Source organism: Silene latifolia, chromosome X (genome assembly GCF_048544455.1).
Source record: "Silene latifolia isolate original U9 population chromosome X, ASM4854445v1, whole genome shotgun sequence".
Lineage (NCBI taxonomy): Eukaryota > Viridiplantae > Streptophyta > Magnoliopsida > Caryophyllales > Caryophyllaceae > Silene > Silene latifolia.
In genome coordinates, this window is record NC_133537.1 from 184,324,452 (window position 1) to 184,342,330 (window position 17,879).

At 39.5% G+C, this 17,879-nt stretch overlaps 1 protein-coding gene across 44 annotated transcripts in view; it reads right to left on the minus strand.

The window, feature by feature from the left end:
- Positions 1-5,969: 5,969 nt before the first annotated feature.
- The window catches only part of LOC141623741 (uncharacterized), a 28,922-nt gene continuing 17,012 nt past the window's right edge, over positions 5,970-17,879 (minus strand). For 15 of the 44 annotated variants that reach the window (XR_012533587.1, XR_012533595.1, XR_012533573.1 and 12 more), the window contains one exon: positions 9,884-10,566. Coding sequence is in view for 7 of the 44 variants with exons in the window: in XM_074439888.1 (XP_074295989.1) it covers positions 10,477-10,566 (90 nt within the window). In the remaining 37 variants the exon portion in view is untranslated. Of the gene's footprint in view, positions 6,313-6,457; positions 6,499-6,690; positions 6,947-9,883; positions 10,567-12,445; positions 13,841-17,879 lie in introns of those variants that run through there. The other 29 variants (XR_012533583.1, XR_012533604.1, XR_012533605.1 and 26 more) reach the window with 5 other exon arrangements.

A 17,879-nucleotide genomic window follows, 5' to 3' on the forward strand; every position in this document is an offset into this window, starting at 1 on the left:
ATTAATTCTAGGAAGCCAGGCCTGATTTCCAATGCATTCCACAGAAAACCAAGTTGAGAGAAAGTTGGAGGAAGGACAAAATGCATAAAGTAGAATTGCCATTTCTGGCCAAACATGGGAAAAACTTCTAGCAAGGATCTTTTGGCTTGTTTCAACACTTTCTAGATATCACCTTAAGCCTCAGTCGGTGCCTGAATCAAGGCCATTTGACCTCACACTCCTAGCCAAAGAGAATCAGGAATCAAGGAGCAATATGTCACTGTCATGACTGTAACTCTTTTGTTCTTATTTCAGCTTGCTTTAATTCAGTTTGTAGCCAATTGTAAAATATTTTTATTGCTTTTGTTTGCTTCCTAAAACAATCCTGGCCCTTAGATGGAGTTATCTAGGGTTTATTTTACTGATCTTTCAAGAAAGAGACCTATATAAGGACCTCTATCCCCACTGCATTAGCAGACTTGATTAATGAAAAAACCTTGAGATTTCTCTCAAAATTTAAAATCTTATTAACTTTGTTGAGTCTTAGTTATAAGTCAGACATAATATCTTCTTGTGCTTGCTTAGAACATGATTAAAGATCTGTGGTGTGTCTTAGAACATGTATGTGCTTGCTTGAACTATTTTGAGTCACATTGTTTGTTTAAATTAGATTTGGTTGTGCTTGCTTAAGTCCGTCTAGTTTAAACTGTTAAATTAGCATATTAGTTTCCTGTACTTGCTTGGAAAATAGTTTGTAATTATATCCCCTTGTCACTTACAAAATATCACAAAAACAATTACTAAAACCCTGCCAGAAAACTATCTGAAATTCCATCAGTTTTAGTCTGGTTTTTAATTTATTAAAAATACTTATATGGCCTGTAAAATTCTGTAAAATCCCGGTAGGATCCCCTTGGTACACATAGTTCTTAGGTTTAAATTCATGAAAGAAATGTATAGAGAGGATCCTGACTTCTCTGAAGAGTGGATCAATCACACAGAGGGAGGGCCAGCTCAGGGAGGAAGTATCTGCTTCAGGGGAACTTTATATTCCATGGCAAAAAGTTATGTGTACCAAGGGGATCCTACCGGGATTTGCTAATCAGGGAGGTCCATTCAGGGGGATTAGGAGGACATTTTAGAGTTTAGAAGACCTTAGAAATCTTGCAGGATCAATTTTCTCGGCCAAAGATGATTGGTGATGTCCAAACAATTCTCAAAAGATGTTCGATCATCAAAGAGCCAAGAGCTCTTACCAAGCAGGGACATACACTCCATTACCTGTCCCTGATAAGCCTTGGGAAGATGTGAGCCTTGACTTAATTGTAGCTCTACCTAGGACAAAAAGAGGGAAGGATTTAGTTATGGTGGTGGTAGATAGGTTCAGCAAAATGGCACACTTTGTGGCCTGCCAGAAAACAGAAGATGCAGCTAGTGTAGCTGAACTGTATTTTAAAGAGATAGTGAGACCCCATGGAGTTCCTAAAACTATAGTGTTCGACAGAGACACCAAATTCATGAGCTATTTCTGGAAGACTCTGTGGAAGCTACTCAAAACCAGACTGTTGTTTAGCATATCTCACCACCCACAAACTGATGGCCAAACAGAAGTCACCAACAAGACACTTGGAAGGATTCTAATGTGCATTGTCAGCAAGTCTTTGAAGGACTGGGAATTGAAATTGGCTCCAACTGAGTTTGCATTCAACAGGGCACCTTCATCTGCAATAGGTCATAGTCCCTTGAAGTGGTCTATGGGGTAAATCCCCTCATGCCTCTAGACTTATCATTTGTACCAAGGGAAGAAATGAATTGGGATGCCAAAAAGAAAGCTGAGCCAATGCTGAAACTACATGAGTAAGTGAAGAAACAGATTGAAAAGTCCAATGAGGTGTACAAGAAGCAATCCAAGAAGCCTAAGAAAAATAAAGAGTATGAAGCAGGAGATCTGGTATGGTTGCATCTAAGAAAGGAAAGGTTCCCAACAAGGAGAAAGAAGAAGCTTATGCCTAGAGCAGATGGGCCATTTGAGGTCTTGGAAAGAATTGGCCAGAATTCATATAGGATCGACTTGCCATGTGACTATGGAGTTCACAGAACCTTCAATGTGGGTGATATCAGTCCCTTCTATGAAGATTCTGAAGATGAGGAGGATACAGGCTTGAGGACAAGCCCTGTTCAACTAGGGGGGTCGCAGCAGGAGTTGAAGGCCAGGCCACTAATCATTTGGAGGGCAGCCAGGGACAGCCTAGCCATGGCTTCACACTACCAAGCCATGGCCTAGGATTTCCAGGCACTGGCCAAGACACAACAGCCGCAAGCAGGTCATTGCCAATCACAGCAACAATGATCAGGCCACCTCAACTGTCAGTCCAACTTTACCAAGCCGTAAATACAAGTTCTAGGTCAACCACCAGCTGCTACCTTGGCATGCTGAATCCCTATTTAACTAGGTCCAAATTAATCCTAGGGAGCCAGGCCTGATTTCCAATGCATTCCACAGAAAACCAAGTTGAAAGCAAGTTGCAGAAAGGACAAAATGCATAAAGTAGAATTGTCATTTTTGGCCAAACATGGGAAAAACTTCTAGCAATGATATTTTGGCTTGTTTCAACACTTTCTAGATACCATCTTGAGCCTCATTTGGTGCCTGAATCAAGGCCATTTGACCTCACACTCCCATCCAAAGAGAATCAGCAATCAAGGAGCAATATGTCACTATCATGACTGCAACTCTTTTGTTCTTATTTCAGCTTGCTTTAATTCAGTTAGTAGCCAATTGTAAAATATTTTTATTGCTTTTGTTTGCTTCCTAAAACAATCCTGGCCCTTAGATGGAGTTATCTAGGGTTTATTTTACTGATCTTTCAAGAAAGAGACCTATATAAGGACCTCTATCCCCACTGCATTAGCAGACTTGATTAATGAAAAAACCTTGAGATTTCTCTCAAAATTTAAAATCTTATTAACTTTGTTGAGTCTTAGTTATAAGTCAGACATAATATCTTCTTGTGCTTGCTTAGAACATGATTAAAGATCTGTGGTGTGTCTTAGAACATGTATGTGCTTGCTTGAACTATTTTGAGTCACATTGTTTGTTTAAATTAGATTTGGTTGTGCTTGCTTAAGTCCGTCTAGTTTAAACTGTTAAATTAGCATATTAGTTTCCTGTACTTGCTTGGAAAATAGTTTGTAATTATATCCCCTTGTCACTTACAAAATATCACAAAAACAATTACTAAAACCCTGCCAGAAAACTATCTGAAATTCCATCAGTTTTAGTCTGGTTTTTAATTTATTAAAAATACTTATATGGCCTGTAAAATTCTGTAAAATCCCGGTAGGATCCCCTTGGTACACATAGTTCTTAGGTTTAAATTCATGAAAGAAATGTATAGAGAGGATCCTGACTTCTCTGAAGAGTGGATCAATCACACAGAGGGAGGGCCAGCTCAGGGAGGAAGTATCTGCTTCAGGGGAACTTTATATTCCATGGCAAAAAGTTATGTGTACCAAGGGGATCCTACCGGGATTTGCTAATCAGGGAGGTCCATTCAGGGGGATTAGGAGGACATTTTAGAGTTTAGAAGACCTTAGAAATCTTGCAGGATCAATTTTACTGGCCAAAGATGATTGGTGATGTCCAAACAATTCTCAAAAGATGTTCAGTCTGTCAAAGAGCCAAGAGCTCTTACCAAGCAGGGACATACACTCCATTACCTGTCCCTGATAAGCCTTGGGAAGATGTGAGCCTTGACTTAATTGTAGCTCTACCTAGGACAAAAAGAGGGAAGGATTTAGTTATGGTGGTGGTAGATAGGTTCAGCAAAATGGCACACTTTGTGGCCTGCCAGAAAACAGAAGATGCAGCTAGTGTAGCTGAACTGTATTTTAAAGAGATAGTGAGACCCCATGGAGTTCTTAAAACTATAGTGTTCGACAGAGACACCAAATTCATGAGCTATTTCTGGAAGACTCTGTGCAAGCTACTCAAAACCAGACTGTTGTTTAGCACATCTCACCACCCACAAACTGATGGCCAAACAGAAGTCACCAACAAGACACTTGGAAGGATTCTAATGTGCATTGTCAGCAAGTCTTTGAAGGACTGGGAATTGAAATTGGCTCAAACTGAGTTTACATCCAACAGGGCACCATCATCTGCAATAGGTCATAGTCCCTTGAAGTGGTCTATGGGTTTGTACCAAGGGAAGAAATGAATTGGGATGCCAAAAAGAAAGCTGAGCCAATGCTGAAACTACATGAGTAAGTGAAGAAACAGATTAAAAAGTCCAATGAGTTGTACAAGAAGCAATCCAAGAAGCCTAGGAAAAAGAAAGAGTATGAAGCAAGAGATCTGGTATGGTTGCATCTAAGAAAGGAAAGGTTCCCAACAAGGAGAAAGAAGAAGCTTATGCCTAGAGCAGATGGGCCATTTGAGGTCTTGGAAAGAATTGGCCAGAATTCCTATAGGATCGACTTGCCATGTGACTATGGAGTTCACGGAACCTTCAATATGGGTGATATCAGTCCCTTCTATGAAGATTCTGAAGATGAGGAGGATACAGGCTTGAGGACAAGCCCTGTTCAACTAGGGGGATTGCAGTAGAAGCTGAAGGCCATGCCACTGATCATTTGGAGGGCAGCAAGGGACAGCCTAGCCATGGCTTCACACTACCAAGCCATGGCCTAGGATTTCTAGGCATTGGCCAAGCCACAACAGCCAGAGCAAGCCACAAGCAGGCCATTGCCAATCACAGCAACAATGATCAGGCCACCTCAACTGTCCGTCCAGCTTTACCAGGCCGTAAATACAAGTATCAGGTCAACCACCAGCTGCTACCTTGGCCTGCTGAATCCCTATTTAACTAGGTCCAAATTAATCCTAGGGAGCCAGGCCTGATTTCCAATGCATTCCACAGAAAACCAAGTTGAAAGCAAGTTGCAGAAAGGACAAAATGCATAAAGTAGAATTGTCATTTTTGGCCAAACATGGGAAAAACTTCTAGCAATTATATTTTGGCTTGTTTCAACACTTTCCAGATACCATCTTGAGCCTCATTTGGTGCCTGAATCAAGGCCATTTGACCTCACACTCCCATCCAAATAGAACCAGCAATCAAGGAGCAATATGTCACTATCATGGCTGCAACTCTTTTGTTCTTATTTAAGCTTGCTTTAATTCAGTTTGTAGCCAATTGTAAAATATTTTTATTGCTTTTGTTTGCTTCCTAAAACAATCCTGGCCCTTAGATGGAGTTATCTAGGGTTTATTTTACTGATCTTTCAAGAAAGAGACCTATATAAGGACCTCTATCCCCACTACATTTGCAGACTTGATTAATGAAAAAACCTTGAGATTTCTCTCAAAATTTAAAATCTTATTAACTTTGTTGAGTCTTAGTTATAAGTCAGACTTAATATCTTCTTCTGCTTGCTTAGAATATGATTAAAGATCTGTGGTGTGTCTTAGAACATGTATGTGCTTGCTTGAACTATTTTGAGTCACATTGTTTGTTTAAATTAGATTTGGCTGTGCTTGCTTAAGTTGGTCTAGTTTAAACTGTTAAATTAGCATATTAGTTTCCTGTACTTGCTTGGAAAATAGTTTGTAATTATATCCCCTTGTCACTTACAAAATATCACAAAAACAATTACTAAAACCCTGCTAAGAAAACTGTCTGAAATTCCTTCAGTTTCAATCTGGTTTTTAATTTATTAAAAATACTTAGAGGGCCTGTAAAATTCTGAATTTTGGCACAGATTTAGTTTACCATCTTAACTAAATTGTCACCAAATTTCATGATTTGTTAAGGTCATTTGCTATTTTTATAAAATCCCTCAAGTTTATTGCATTCCCTGAAATTGTTCAATGCCTTTTTGTCAAGGTTTGTCAATTTGTGTGAGTCCTTACATATTACACTGCAATAAGTTTAAACTCGGCTTTACATATCATTTATAGCCTTACTAATAACTAGTATAAGAGGAGCTTGACAAAGAAAATGATCATTTGCCAACAAAATCACTATCAATCCGCAACACATCGACCATTAGCAGCTCGAAGATCATCCTTCATTTTAAATTGCTCACAACAATCTATATGCCACTTAGCATTTGAAGTATCATACTTAGCCTCAGCCTTATATGTAACCTTTCGACAATGTGAGCAAATAGCAAAAAACTTACTTCCTACATCTCTAAATAAATGGTACTCCTTCCAAATATCAGCATCTCTCTTTCGCTAACCAAAAATCTCTTCATAAAGAACCGGAAACATTTGTTGTTTTGTAATGGGATGCAATATAGGTTTGTCAAGCTCTTGAAGTGGTAGTCCTACACCATTCAAAACCATTAAAGCTACTGTAAAGCACATCAATATCTCCTTAAAAAAAAAGGTTGATACATATTTAACATATAAAAATGACAAAATATGATATACATAATGAAGTAGAGCCGCATAGGTAGAAACGTAGCGTACCTTGAGCAAGCTCATACAAATCTACCGAATAATGTCCGGAACTATTCAGAGTACAAATTATGAAATTAGTTTTACGTTTCCTATTTTCTAAATGGTACAAACAACAATATTTGACAAGTAGGAGTAAGGAGCTACAATGTAACACCCCCATTTATTTAGGAGCCTTTAGCAAGACATTCCCAAATAAATAGGACTGTTACCATCTCGGTTTCCCGAGGTAGTGAATAACAAAGTACAACAAACCAAAGTACTTTAACTAAAATTTAACGATTACATATTTATTACAACTTAACCAAACTAAACGTAATAAAAAAGTAAATACAACTCGCAGCGGGATTAAATAAAGTGATCATTACGCTATATGATCTAGACTTCTAAGTAGACTGGCCGAGTCCTCACGCAACCCCATAAGCTCCCAAGTCAGCTAATCTTAAGTACCTATCAAATCTGCTCCCCAGTTACGGTTCATCACATGTGCTCACGAATACGCTGTCAACCACGAGGTTGAGTAGGATAAAATACTTCATAATAAGATAGCAACAATACAAACTCGCAACTGTCAACATGTCATATCTCAACATTAACTGTCCATGTTATCCACTAGAGACTAAGTCTGGGGCCTTCCAATTAATCAGACACGTTATCAACCAGAGACTAAGCCTGGGGTCTTCCAATCATTCACACACGTTATCCACCAGAGACTAAACCTGGGGCAGTCCAATATCCATTCACATTATCCACCAGAGACATGGTCTGCACAACCAGCCTGGTGTCGTCCAATTCTCACAATCCAATCTCAACATTTCATATACAACATAACCATGCTTAAACCAATTCACGATAAAAGCTCAATTTAATAATAATAATCCATCTCATGACTATATATTAAAACTCAACAACAGAACCACCAACAACTATCATATATCATGCTCAAGCCAATTCAAACAGACACGGTTAAAATGAGTATATTATCCTACCTCGTCAGCAAATTCCAATAACGCAATCCAAATAAATAGAAATCCAATTAACAAATCTTCTCACAACTTCGTCACCTAGACAAGTAATAATTACAATTACTAATTATTCTACTTTACGAAATAATTAAATTAATTATAAAACTAATCATACTAATTATAAACTAGTTTCATTAATTATTTTATTACGAAATTCCATAATTTAAACCCGTCTTTAAAACCCGACTCAAATCCCGAAGGACGCGGGTATAGACCAATCCCCCAAACACCCGTGTTTAAACCCCAAGAAATCGAACCAATATGCCTTGGTCCCAATCCGAGGACAACACCCCTACAAACCAACACGATTCTCGCCTAACCCCGACACCACCACCTCTGCCACCTGGCCCACCGTGAGCCACCACTGTTGACCCCTCCTCCTCCTGTAACCAGCACCAGCCTCCAGTAACGTCCTCAACCACAACGCCCTAAAACCCACGGCAGCCACATACAACAACAACATCCAACAATACTCACAACCCACCTGAATCACGCTCCTTCTTACCCGTTTTATACAACCTTACCACCACCTATTCCGGTACCCACAACCACCACCCAACTATCCTCTCAACCCTCGACAAAAGCCACCCAAAAACACCCTAGTTGAGGCCACCAAAAACCCCCCGAAATCAGCCCCCAGAACACGGGTTAATCCCTTGTTTTACGACACCCAACCACCGTGTTTAAAACACCACACCACGACCAACATCAGACCCCACACCTCCACTGCCACCACCATAGACACCCCTGGTTCACGGCGGTTCCAATGGTACCATCCAACCTCACTCATGGTCACAAACACGGCTATAGCGTACGTCTTAAGACGGTCACACACAAACACAATAAAACCCATGTTTTCACGTTTTACGGCCACCACCACCAAGGTCCCACCTTTGGGTCACCAACCACCCCACCATGGTCGACTCCTTCCCCCACGGCCAACAAACCCCAACCCAGGTCATGATGGTCAAAGTTACGGGTTTAATTTTGTGTTTTTAATTATATGGTAACAACACAACCACCCTACGAAACCACCCTAATTAACCACCCTAGGTCGGTTGTATGTGGTCACGGCAGGGTCAAGTGAAGTCACGGTGGTCTGGCCTAGCTACGGTCAACGGCGGGGTCCCTGGGGTTGCGTGTAAGACGATGTACGCTGGTCCTAAAGGTCACGGTACATGGTCTTAATAACAAATTTAATTGAGTTTAAGACGGTTTACCTTTTATCGATAATTGCTCTTAATTCCCTTCTTTCTTCTCCTAGATCTCTTCGTCTTTCTTTAATGAGTTGTTTATCAGATTTTATGAAGAATAGGAGCTATGATGGAGGTCTATGTTCTATTTATAGAGTAGTTTTAGGTCGTATAAGAGTTAGATTAGGAAATACGTAATTATCTCATTATTAATATTATAATGTAATTTCCGTCTACAACCACAACCACTCGAGTAACTGGTCGGACTCACTTGGAGCTTAGATTTCGGTTACTTATCGTTAGAAGCGCCTAGACCAAAACAATATTTATAACTTCACAAACAACTCTACTATTAGTAAAGAGGCAAGTAAAGGTCGGATCCCAAGGGACGGGTATTGATTTAGGATTTTCGATTGCAAGTAGCGGTGTCTAGGGGTGTCACAATTTGGGTTGAGATAAAAAGATCACTAAACTAAATAACAATTAAAGTAAACAAGCAAGATGACTAGAATGAGATGTAAACAATTGGTTAAAAGCACTAGGGTGTCATGGGGTCATAGGGGATTCATGGGAATTGATCATACAAACATATTCTCAAATTATAAGCAAGCGATTATTGTTGTGATAGGATCGAGTTGGTTTATATCTTACAATCCTAGGAAATTTTGGGTCCCGGGGCCGAATCGATTAGATTGTACAACACCTACAAGTCGACTTAATCATCCCTACTCAACTATATGCATGGTCTAATGAGACTCGAGTTGGTTTATGTCTTACAAGTCTCATTGAAAAGATAAGTGATGGGTAAAAAATACAAGGATTCATAGGCTCGCATTTCATCAAACATAACATGTGCATAAGTTGAGATCACAACAAGCAAGCAAATAAATTATGAAAACATATTAAATTAAGCATGAATCATCCCCCATGTTGGTTTTCCCTAATTACCCACTAACCCTAGTTAAGGAAACTACTCACTCATTATCAAGTTTAACATGTTAACAATGTTGTCAATCATATTAACAAAGCAAAACATGATGAATAAATGAAGATGATTAACAATAATTAAAAAGGATTAAGAGAGTTATACCTAATGATGATTCCAAAATAATAATGCAAAGAATAAAAGAAGTACTTGATGATTGATGGAAGGTTGTCAATCTCCCAATAAACCCAAATAATCTTCAATTACCCAAAATAAAAGATGAACAAAAGAGAAATTAAGGAAATGAGATTTGTATTAATGTTTGATTAGAAGTTGATTACAAGATTAAGAAGAGATTAGAATGATATAAACTACACTAAAGATTGATAAGAAGAACATGATAACCTAATTAGACTAATGGGGTATTTATAGTGGGGATTAGGTGCACAAATTAGGGTTACTAAGGGCTTAAATGACGATTAAGTCCTTGAGGAATCGCTCCTCTCAGAAAAAGATGCGGGTCTCCTTTTTTCTAGTCTTCTAAAAATATGTGCATCTTCAATGGAGGGAAGGAGAGGATGTGTTGTCCTGTAACACAATCCGGGCGTCCAAGGGTCAGGACGAGCGGATTCTCAGGTGGCTGGACGAGCAGCCTTCAAGCTTGGGCGCTCGGATTCTGGCGGTTTTGGACGGGCGTCTGGGAAGCTTGGACGAGCGTCCTGGGAAGCCTCTGGACGGGCGTCCCGAGTTGTTGGACGAGCGGATTCTTTGTCAGCTTCCATTTCTTCTTTTCTTCTTCTCTTCTCCCAACAATCCTCCGGAATTTTGTCGGGGATGCAAGGATCTTCTTCATCATTGTCCATCTACTACAATATGTACAAAGGTCTTCTAGTCTTGTCTTCTCTTTGATGCTTGGTCATTAGATTCGATCAATTTAGCTCTATTTTGCCATGAAAATGCAAGGTTTGCACTCCTCTCCTACCAAGGAAACAAAATCTCAAAGAATATGCAAAACAAAGGACTAAAGATAGTAAATGACTCAAATAAGCACTAAAAAGCATAGGAACGAGCCTAATTCGGGGACTAAATATGCTCAAATATTGATCACATCAGTAACCGAGCACACGGGCCACCATCTATTCACATGGCCCAATCAACTTCTCGACTCACACATTATTTTATTATATTATTCAGTCCTATTTACGATTAAAATTTATAAACTTCTTATAATTAATTATTTAAAAAGCGTAAATTATTAATATAATCCTCATCAAATTACGGGGTATTATATACAATCTGAATCAACTGAAAAATCATGGAAGTTTTGGTAAAAAGTAAAATGTTCAAGTGCATGCATTCCTTTTATGATGAGCCATTAATCTATGGCTAACTAGCTGATGAGTCATAATTATATACGTATTTATGCCTCCCCTTAATTACTTTTGATACGATTTTCGTGCTAGTTTTATATTAATTATATGCCTTTTATGCTAGAATGTCGATACTTCCGCTATTTCGTGTTTAATGCAGGAATGATGCATTTATGGAATAAAAGAATGAAATGCAGCACCGCGGAGTGGGCATGAAGGAATACACGGAGCATGGCACGGAAATCTAGAAGAATAAAGGAAGAGAAGTGAAGAAGACAACACGAAGAAAAGAGCTGAAATAGGAGAATACTCGATCAAGTCTGACTAGACTCGATCGAGTGGCTTTATCGAGTGGACCTAGGCTCGATCGAGTACATATCGAGCTGGCAGATTTCGCGATATTTCCTTTAGTCGGTTACACTTTATTATAAATACCCAATTCGTACCCTATGTTATTTTTACGCTTTATTTACTTCTAAAACCCTAGAAAACTCCTAGTTTAGTTTTATTGCAATTGTTCCGTATCTAAGCACTCTCTAATTATGGTATTTATTAATCTTTCTCTAGTTATTATTAATTCAAAGTCCTAGTTTATACAATTATTTCGTTGTTCATCTTTTATGCTTGCAATTATGTCTTTCATTCATATTATTGTTATTGTTACTATTAGTATGAGTAGCTAATTTCATAATCTAGGGTGAAAGGGGATCTAGGTTGTTAGAAAGAGGTTAATTAATGAACTGATAGTTAAAATAACTTCTTTGTTGTTGTTCAGTTATTGTCTTGAATCTAATTAATTAGTTTCTGCAGGATTGATTAATTAGTATTACAAACTAGGATTTTCACCGACCGGGTTAAAACTAGTATAGGCTACAATAACTGAATAGACTGACTTAATGATAGCGACCGCATGTTAAGTTTCGATCTAAAGGGCATATTAGAATCGACCGATCGTATGACCTTAAATTGCTCTATCAATAAATTAAATCACACCCCGGATAAATACCTAGTGAACCTAATCCCTAGACCTTTTAATTGCAGTTAGTTGATAGAAATCAAACAAACAACCTTCAAGAAATCGGTTACCTTTAAGACAAACTTAAATATCAACAAACTAGAATAATTAACTCGCCTTCCTGTGGATTCGACCCTTTCTTACTGCTAGCTACTGGTTAGTTGAGAATAGGATTTATTTTGATAGGCCAAGGACTGAAAACAACCCTATCAAATTATGCAACGTTGCCGGGGAGGTAACAATTTTTCTGTTTGTTTTTATTTATTTTTGTCTTTTGTCTCAGGGAGCGTCAGTTCCTTGAGACAGTGTGATATTTTTCTTGTTGTTTTCGTGTATGCCCAGGTCTGACAGGTTGGAGATTGTACCTTTTGATCCCGAGCCAGATAGGACTTTTCGGTACAGACGAAAAATTCAAAGAGAAATAGGTCAAGTAGAAGACTTGAGTATACTTGACCTTAATACAGAGCACATATTTGAGTCACAAGAACCGTCCTACGAAGAGGACACGCTTATTTCTGATAAACCATTACCCGTTCTTACATCAACAAATATGCCTACTCTTGCTAGTCATTCTGAGCCTACTTTGGCTTCTATTCCCAAGGGATTAGAGCTCCCTACTACTGATAAGGGCACTTTTGAGATTCATCCATCTTACATCAATTTGGTGGAGCGAAACTTGTTTGGGGGAGGAGCTAATGAGGATCCTGCCAAGCATATGGAGAAGTTTACTGATTATTGTTGCTCCATTCCACTGACGGCTGGAGTAACTCAAGATCAGGTGAAGCAGGTTCTCTTTCCCTTTTCCTTGCGAGATGGGGCAGCCGAATGGCTCCATAACTTAGATATGGAGGATCATGGAGTTACTGGTTGGAATACCTTAGCTCTTACATTCTACAAGAGATAATTTCCACCGCAGAAAACCAATACCTTGAGAAGCCAAATCACTAGCTTCAAACAAGGTCCCACTGAAGATTTGAATGAGGCATGGGTTCACTTCAAGAGACAAGTTCGTTCAGTTCCCCATCATGGTTTTCAGAAGTGGTTTCTTTGCAACCAGATTTACAACAGGTTGTATGATGATCATCGAGTTTTACTTGATTCTTCAGCTAATGGGAGATTCCAGGACAATACCAATGATGATACTGCATGGAAGATGATCGATCAGATAGCTACCCATACTATTAAGTATGGTAACCCCAGAGGTAGTACAAGAGGGGGTGGTTCAGATAGTGTTGTTGCGGCACACTTGGAGGCCTTAACTGCTCAGATAGCCAAATTGAAGACATCCCAGTCCTTGGAAAAGCAGCTAACAGTTCATATCATGGTTTAACAAGAAGTGTCCTGTGAAAGATGTGGGAATGATGGCCACACTGCGGCCAGATGTATGAGTACAATTGAACAGGTTCATGTTTTTCAGTCTTTCAAGCAAGGTACTCTCTATTCTAATTTCTTCCCCGAAAGAAGTCAGAATGCATTCAATCAAGCCCCGTAGCAGAATGCATATATCATTCCCCAAAATTGCGGTAATCAACCACAAGGGAATTTTGTTCGACAGAATCAAGGAGTGTTTCAATAGATGCAACCTCCTCAACAAGCTCCAAGTAATGACATGGCTGAGATGAAAGCTTTGTTGCAGCAAACATCGATGATTCAACAAAAGCAAACGGCTCAAATTTCTGAACTTATAGCTTATAACAAGATGTTATACACCCAAGTTGCTCAATTGGCAGTTCAAAATTCCTCAAAACAGCCCGGCAATCTTCCTTCTCAAGGTAAATAAGCACATGAACAAGTTAATGCTATTTCACTGAGGAGGAGTACTACCTGTAGTGTAAGCTATGGGGACATACACAATTTTGAACAAACCCTGAAACAAACAAAGAGCAATTCTCAGGGAATGCAATAACTTGATGATTTTTGTAAAAATAGTAAATGGACTTGGAAATTTATGAAACTTGGTGACAATTTAGTTAAAATGGTAAACTTAAACTATGCCAAATCTCAGAATTTTACACACAATCTAAGTATTTTTAATGAGTAGAAAACCAGACTGAAACAGGCTAGTTCTCAGACAGTTCCCTCAAGGTGACTCTTGTGACAGTTTTTGTGATATTTTCTGACTTAAAAGGGGATATAATTATCAAATTTACTCTCAAGCAAGCACAGAGACTAAACTTAATAATTTAGGGAGATTAAGACTGAATTGTTCAAGCAAGCACAGAATCAATTCAAACTCAATCAGACAATGCACTTAAAACAGTTCAAGCAAGCATAGACCTGTTCTAAGTAACACCAAAGATCCTTAATCAACACCTAAGCAAGCACAAGGTATTATTAAGTCTTATTAAGTCTGACTTATAACTAAGACTTAGCAAAGTTAGAAGATTTGTAAATTTTTCAGAGAAATCTCAAGGTTTTTCATTAATCAAAGTCTGAGTAAAACAGACTGAGGAATGGTCCTTATATAGGCCTTCCTGTGAAGTTTTCAGTACATGAGAAACCCTAGACATCTCCATCTAAGGGCCAGGATTAAACTAAGGAAACAAACAAGAACATTGGGACTATATTACAACGGTTACAAAAGAAAATTAAGGCAAACTGAATAGAACAAAAGAGCTGCTGTAGACTGATAGTGACAGGTTGTCCTCTTGACTGTTGTATCTTCTTGGCTGATTGTTGAAGGTCAAAATGGCCCTGGTTCAGGCATCTTTTGTGGCTCAAGACTTTATCTATGAATGCTGAAATAAGCCAATGCTTTCTTTGTTGAGAGTTTTCACCTGTTTGGCCAAAAATGGCAAACTTGCTTTATCTGAATTACCCCTCCTGCAACTTGCTTTCAGTTTTGATTTTTCTGTGGAATTCTTTAGGATTGGTCCCTGGCTTCTTAGGATTGATTTAATATTAGTTGAAAAAAGAGTCAACAGGCTAAGGTGGCTGCTGGTGGCTAGCCTGGCTGCTGTCCTGGTGGCCTGATGAGACTGGACTGGTAGTTGAGGTTGCCCGAGTGCTATTGCTGGTTTGATCTGTGACTGGCATCCTTGACAGGACAAGGGAGTGCTTTGCTGGTGCCTGATCAGTCTCCCAAAGGTTGTTAGCCTGGTTAACAGCTCCTGCTGCAACCCCCCTGGTTGAATAAGGCTTGACCTCAAGCCTGGATCCTCCTCCTCCTCGGAATCTTTATAAAATGGACTAAGCTCACCCACATTAAATGTACCATGAACCTCATAGTCCCCTGGCAAGTCAATTTTATAAGCATTTGGGCCAATTCTTTCCAAGACCTCAAATGGTCCATCTACTCTAGGCATAAGCTTGTTCTTTCTTTTGGAAGGGAACCTTTCTTTCCTGAGGTGTAGCCAGAGCAGATCTCCTACCTCAAAGTCCTTCTTTCTAGGCTTCTTGGATTGTTTCTTCTACAGCTCATTGGACCTTTCAATTTGTTTCTTTATAGTTCATGCAGTTTCAGCATTTGTTCAGCTGTTCTCTTGGCATCAGGGTTGGATTCTCCCCTTCGGACAGAAGACAAATCCAAGGGCACAAGTGGATTAACCCCATAGACTATCTCAAAAGGACTGTGACCAGTACCAGTAGATGATGCTCCGTTGAATGCAAATTCAGCTGCAACTAGCTTTAAATCCCAATCCTTCAAGGTCTTGCTAACTAGACACCTTAGAATCCTCCCCAAAGTTTTGTTAGTGACCTTAGTTTGGCCATCTGTCTGTGGATTGTGGGAGGTACTGAACAAAAGCTTTGTTTTCAGCAGCTTCCATAGGGTCTTCCAGAAGTAGCTCATAAATTTTGTATCCCTATCTGACACAATTGTCTTAAGAATCCCATGGAGTCTCACAACCTCTTTGAGATATAGCTCAGCAACACTAGCAGCATCCTCAGTTTTCTTTAAGGCTATGAAGTGAGCTATCTTACTGAACCTATCCACAACCACCATGATTGAGTCCTTGCCTCTCTGTGTTCTAGGTAGTGCCACAATGAAATCAAGGCTCACATCTTCCCAAGACTTATCAGGGACAGGCAGTGGAGTGTAGGGTCCTACTTGGAAGGAGCTCTTGGCTTTTTGGCATGTTGAACACCTTCTAAGGACTGCTTGAACATCACCTATCATCCTAGGCCAATAAAACTGATCCTGTAATATTTCCAGGGTTTTCTGAACCCCAAAATGTCCCCCTCGTCCTCCTGAATGGACTTCCCTGATTAGCAATTCCCTGTAGGATCACTTTGGTACACACAGCTTCTTACCATGAAATAGAAAACCTTCTTGCAACATGTATTTCTTGCCCTGAGTTGAACCCCCCTCTGTGAGAGTAATCCACTCCTCGGAGAAGTCAGGATCCTCCTTATACATCTCCTTCATGAACTCAAACCCAAGGACCTTGTTACTCATGACAGTCAACAAAGAGTTCCTCCTTGATAGGGCATCAGCTACCACATTTTGTTTCCCTTCCTTGTATTTGCTTGAAAAGTTGAAGGCTTGCAGGAACTCTACCCACTTAGCATACCTATGGCTCAGCTTGTGTTGGCCATTGATGTATTTCAAGGCCTCATGATCAGAATGCAACACAAATGGCTTAGGTTTTAGGTAGTGAATCCAATGTGTAAGAGCTCTTATGATTGCATAGAACTTCTTCTCATAAGTTGAATATTTCAGCTTGGCTCCATTTAACTTCTCACTGAAATAGGCCACAGGTCTCTGGCCTTGGATTAGGACAGCTTTTATCCCAACTCCACTAGCATCACACTCTACCTCAAACAATTGTTCAAAGTCAGGTAGTTTTAGAATGGGAGTTTCACACATCAACTTCTTGATTATCTCAAAGGACTGCTGAGCAGCTTCAGTCCACTGGAAATCTCCTTTCTTCATGCACTCATTGATTGGTGCAACAACTGTACTAAAATTCTTGATGAATCTCCTGTAAAAAGATACTAGACCATGAAATCCCCTTACTTCTGTGATTGTTTGTGGGACTGGCCATGTTTGCATAGCCTTAATCTTCTCCTGATCAACTGATATTCCTCTCCCAGATATAACATATCCCAGAAATGCTACCTCATTGACCATGAAGGTACATTTCTCAAGCTTCCCATACATGACTTCGTTCTCGAGTATTTTAAAAACGCTTCCAAATGTAACGGATGTTGGATGGATTTTGTTCTTTGTAGATGAGTATATCATCAAAGTATACTACAACAAACTTCCCAAGGCAACGCCTTAGAACTTCAGTCATTAGCCTCATGAAGGTGCTTAGAGCATTAGATAAACCAAATGGCATGACAAGCCACTCATACAGACCATGTTTGGTTTTGAAAGCTGTTTTCCATTCATCACCTTCTCTTATCCTCACCTGATGATATCCTTGCTTGAGATCTATCTTTGAAAAGATCTGAGCCCCACTTAGCTCATCTAACATGTCATCTAACCTTGGAATAGGGAACATGTACTTGACAGTAATGTTGTTTATTGCCCTGCTATCAGTACACATCCTCCAAGTTCCATCTTTCTTAGGTACCAGTAAAGCAGTAAAGCAGGCACTGCACATGGACTCATTGATTCCCTCACAAATCCCTTTGTCATTAATTCTTCAATCTGATGTTGCAATTCCTTGGTTGTTGTGGGATCACATCCGTGGTCGGTCGTTAGGGAGCTGTAACAGTGTACAAGGTCTATGTGATGCTCAATCCCTCTTAGGGGTGGCAAACCACTAGGCAACTCACCTTTGGAAAAACCTCCTTGTATTTACGAATCGGAGGTTGAACTCGCAGCACATCATTACTCTCCTCGGTGTTGATTTCCCTTGATAGAAGAAATAACACAGGTTGTTCTTGCTTCAGCTCTTTGATCATAGCTGCCTCAGATAGAAATAACACTCCATTAACCTCCTCAGACATGTTAAGGC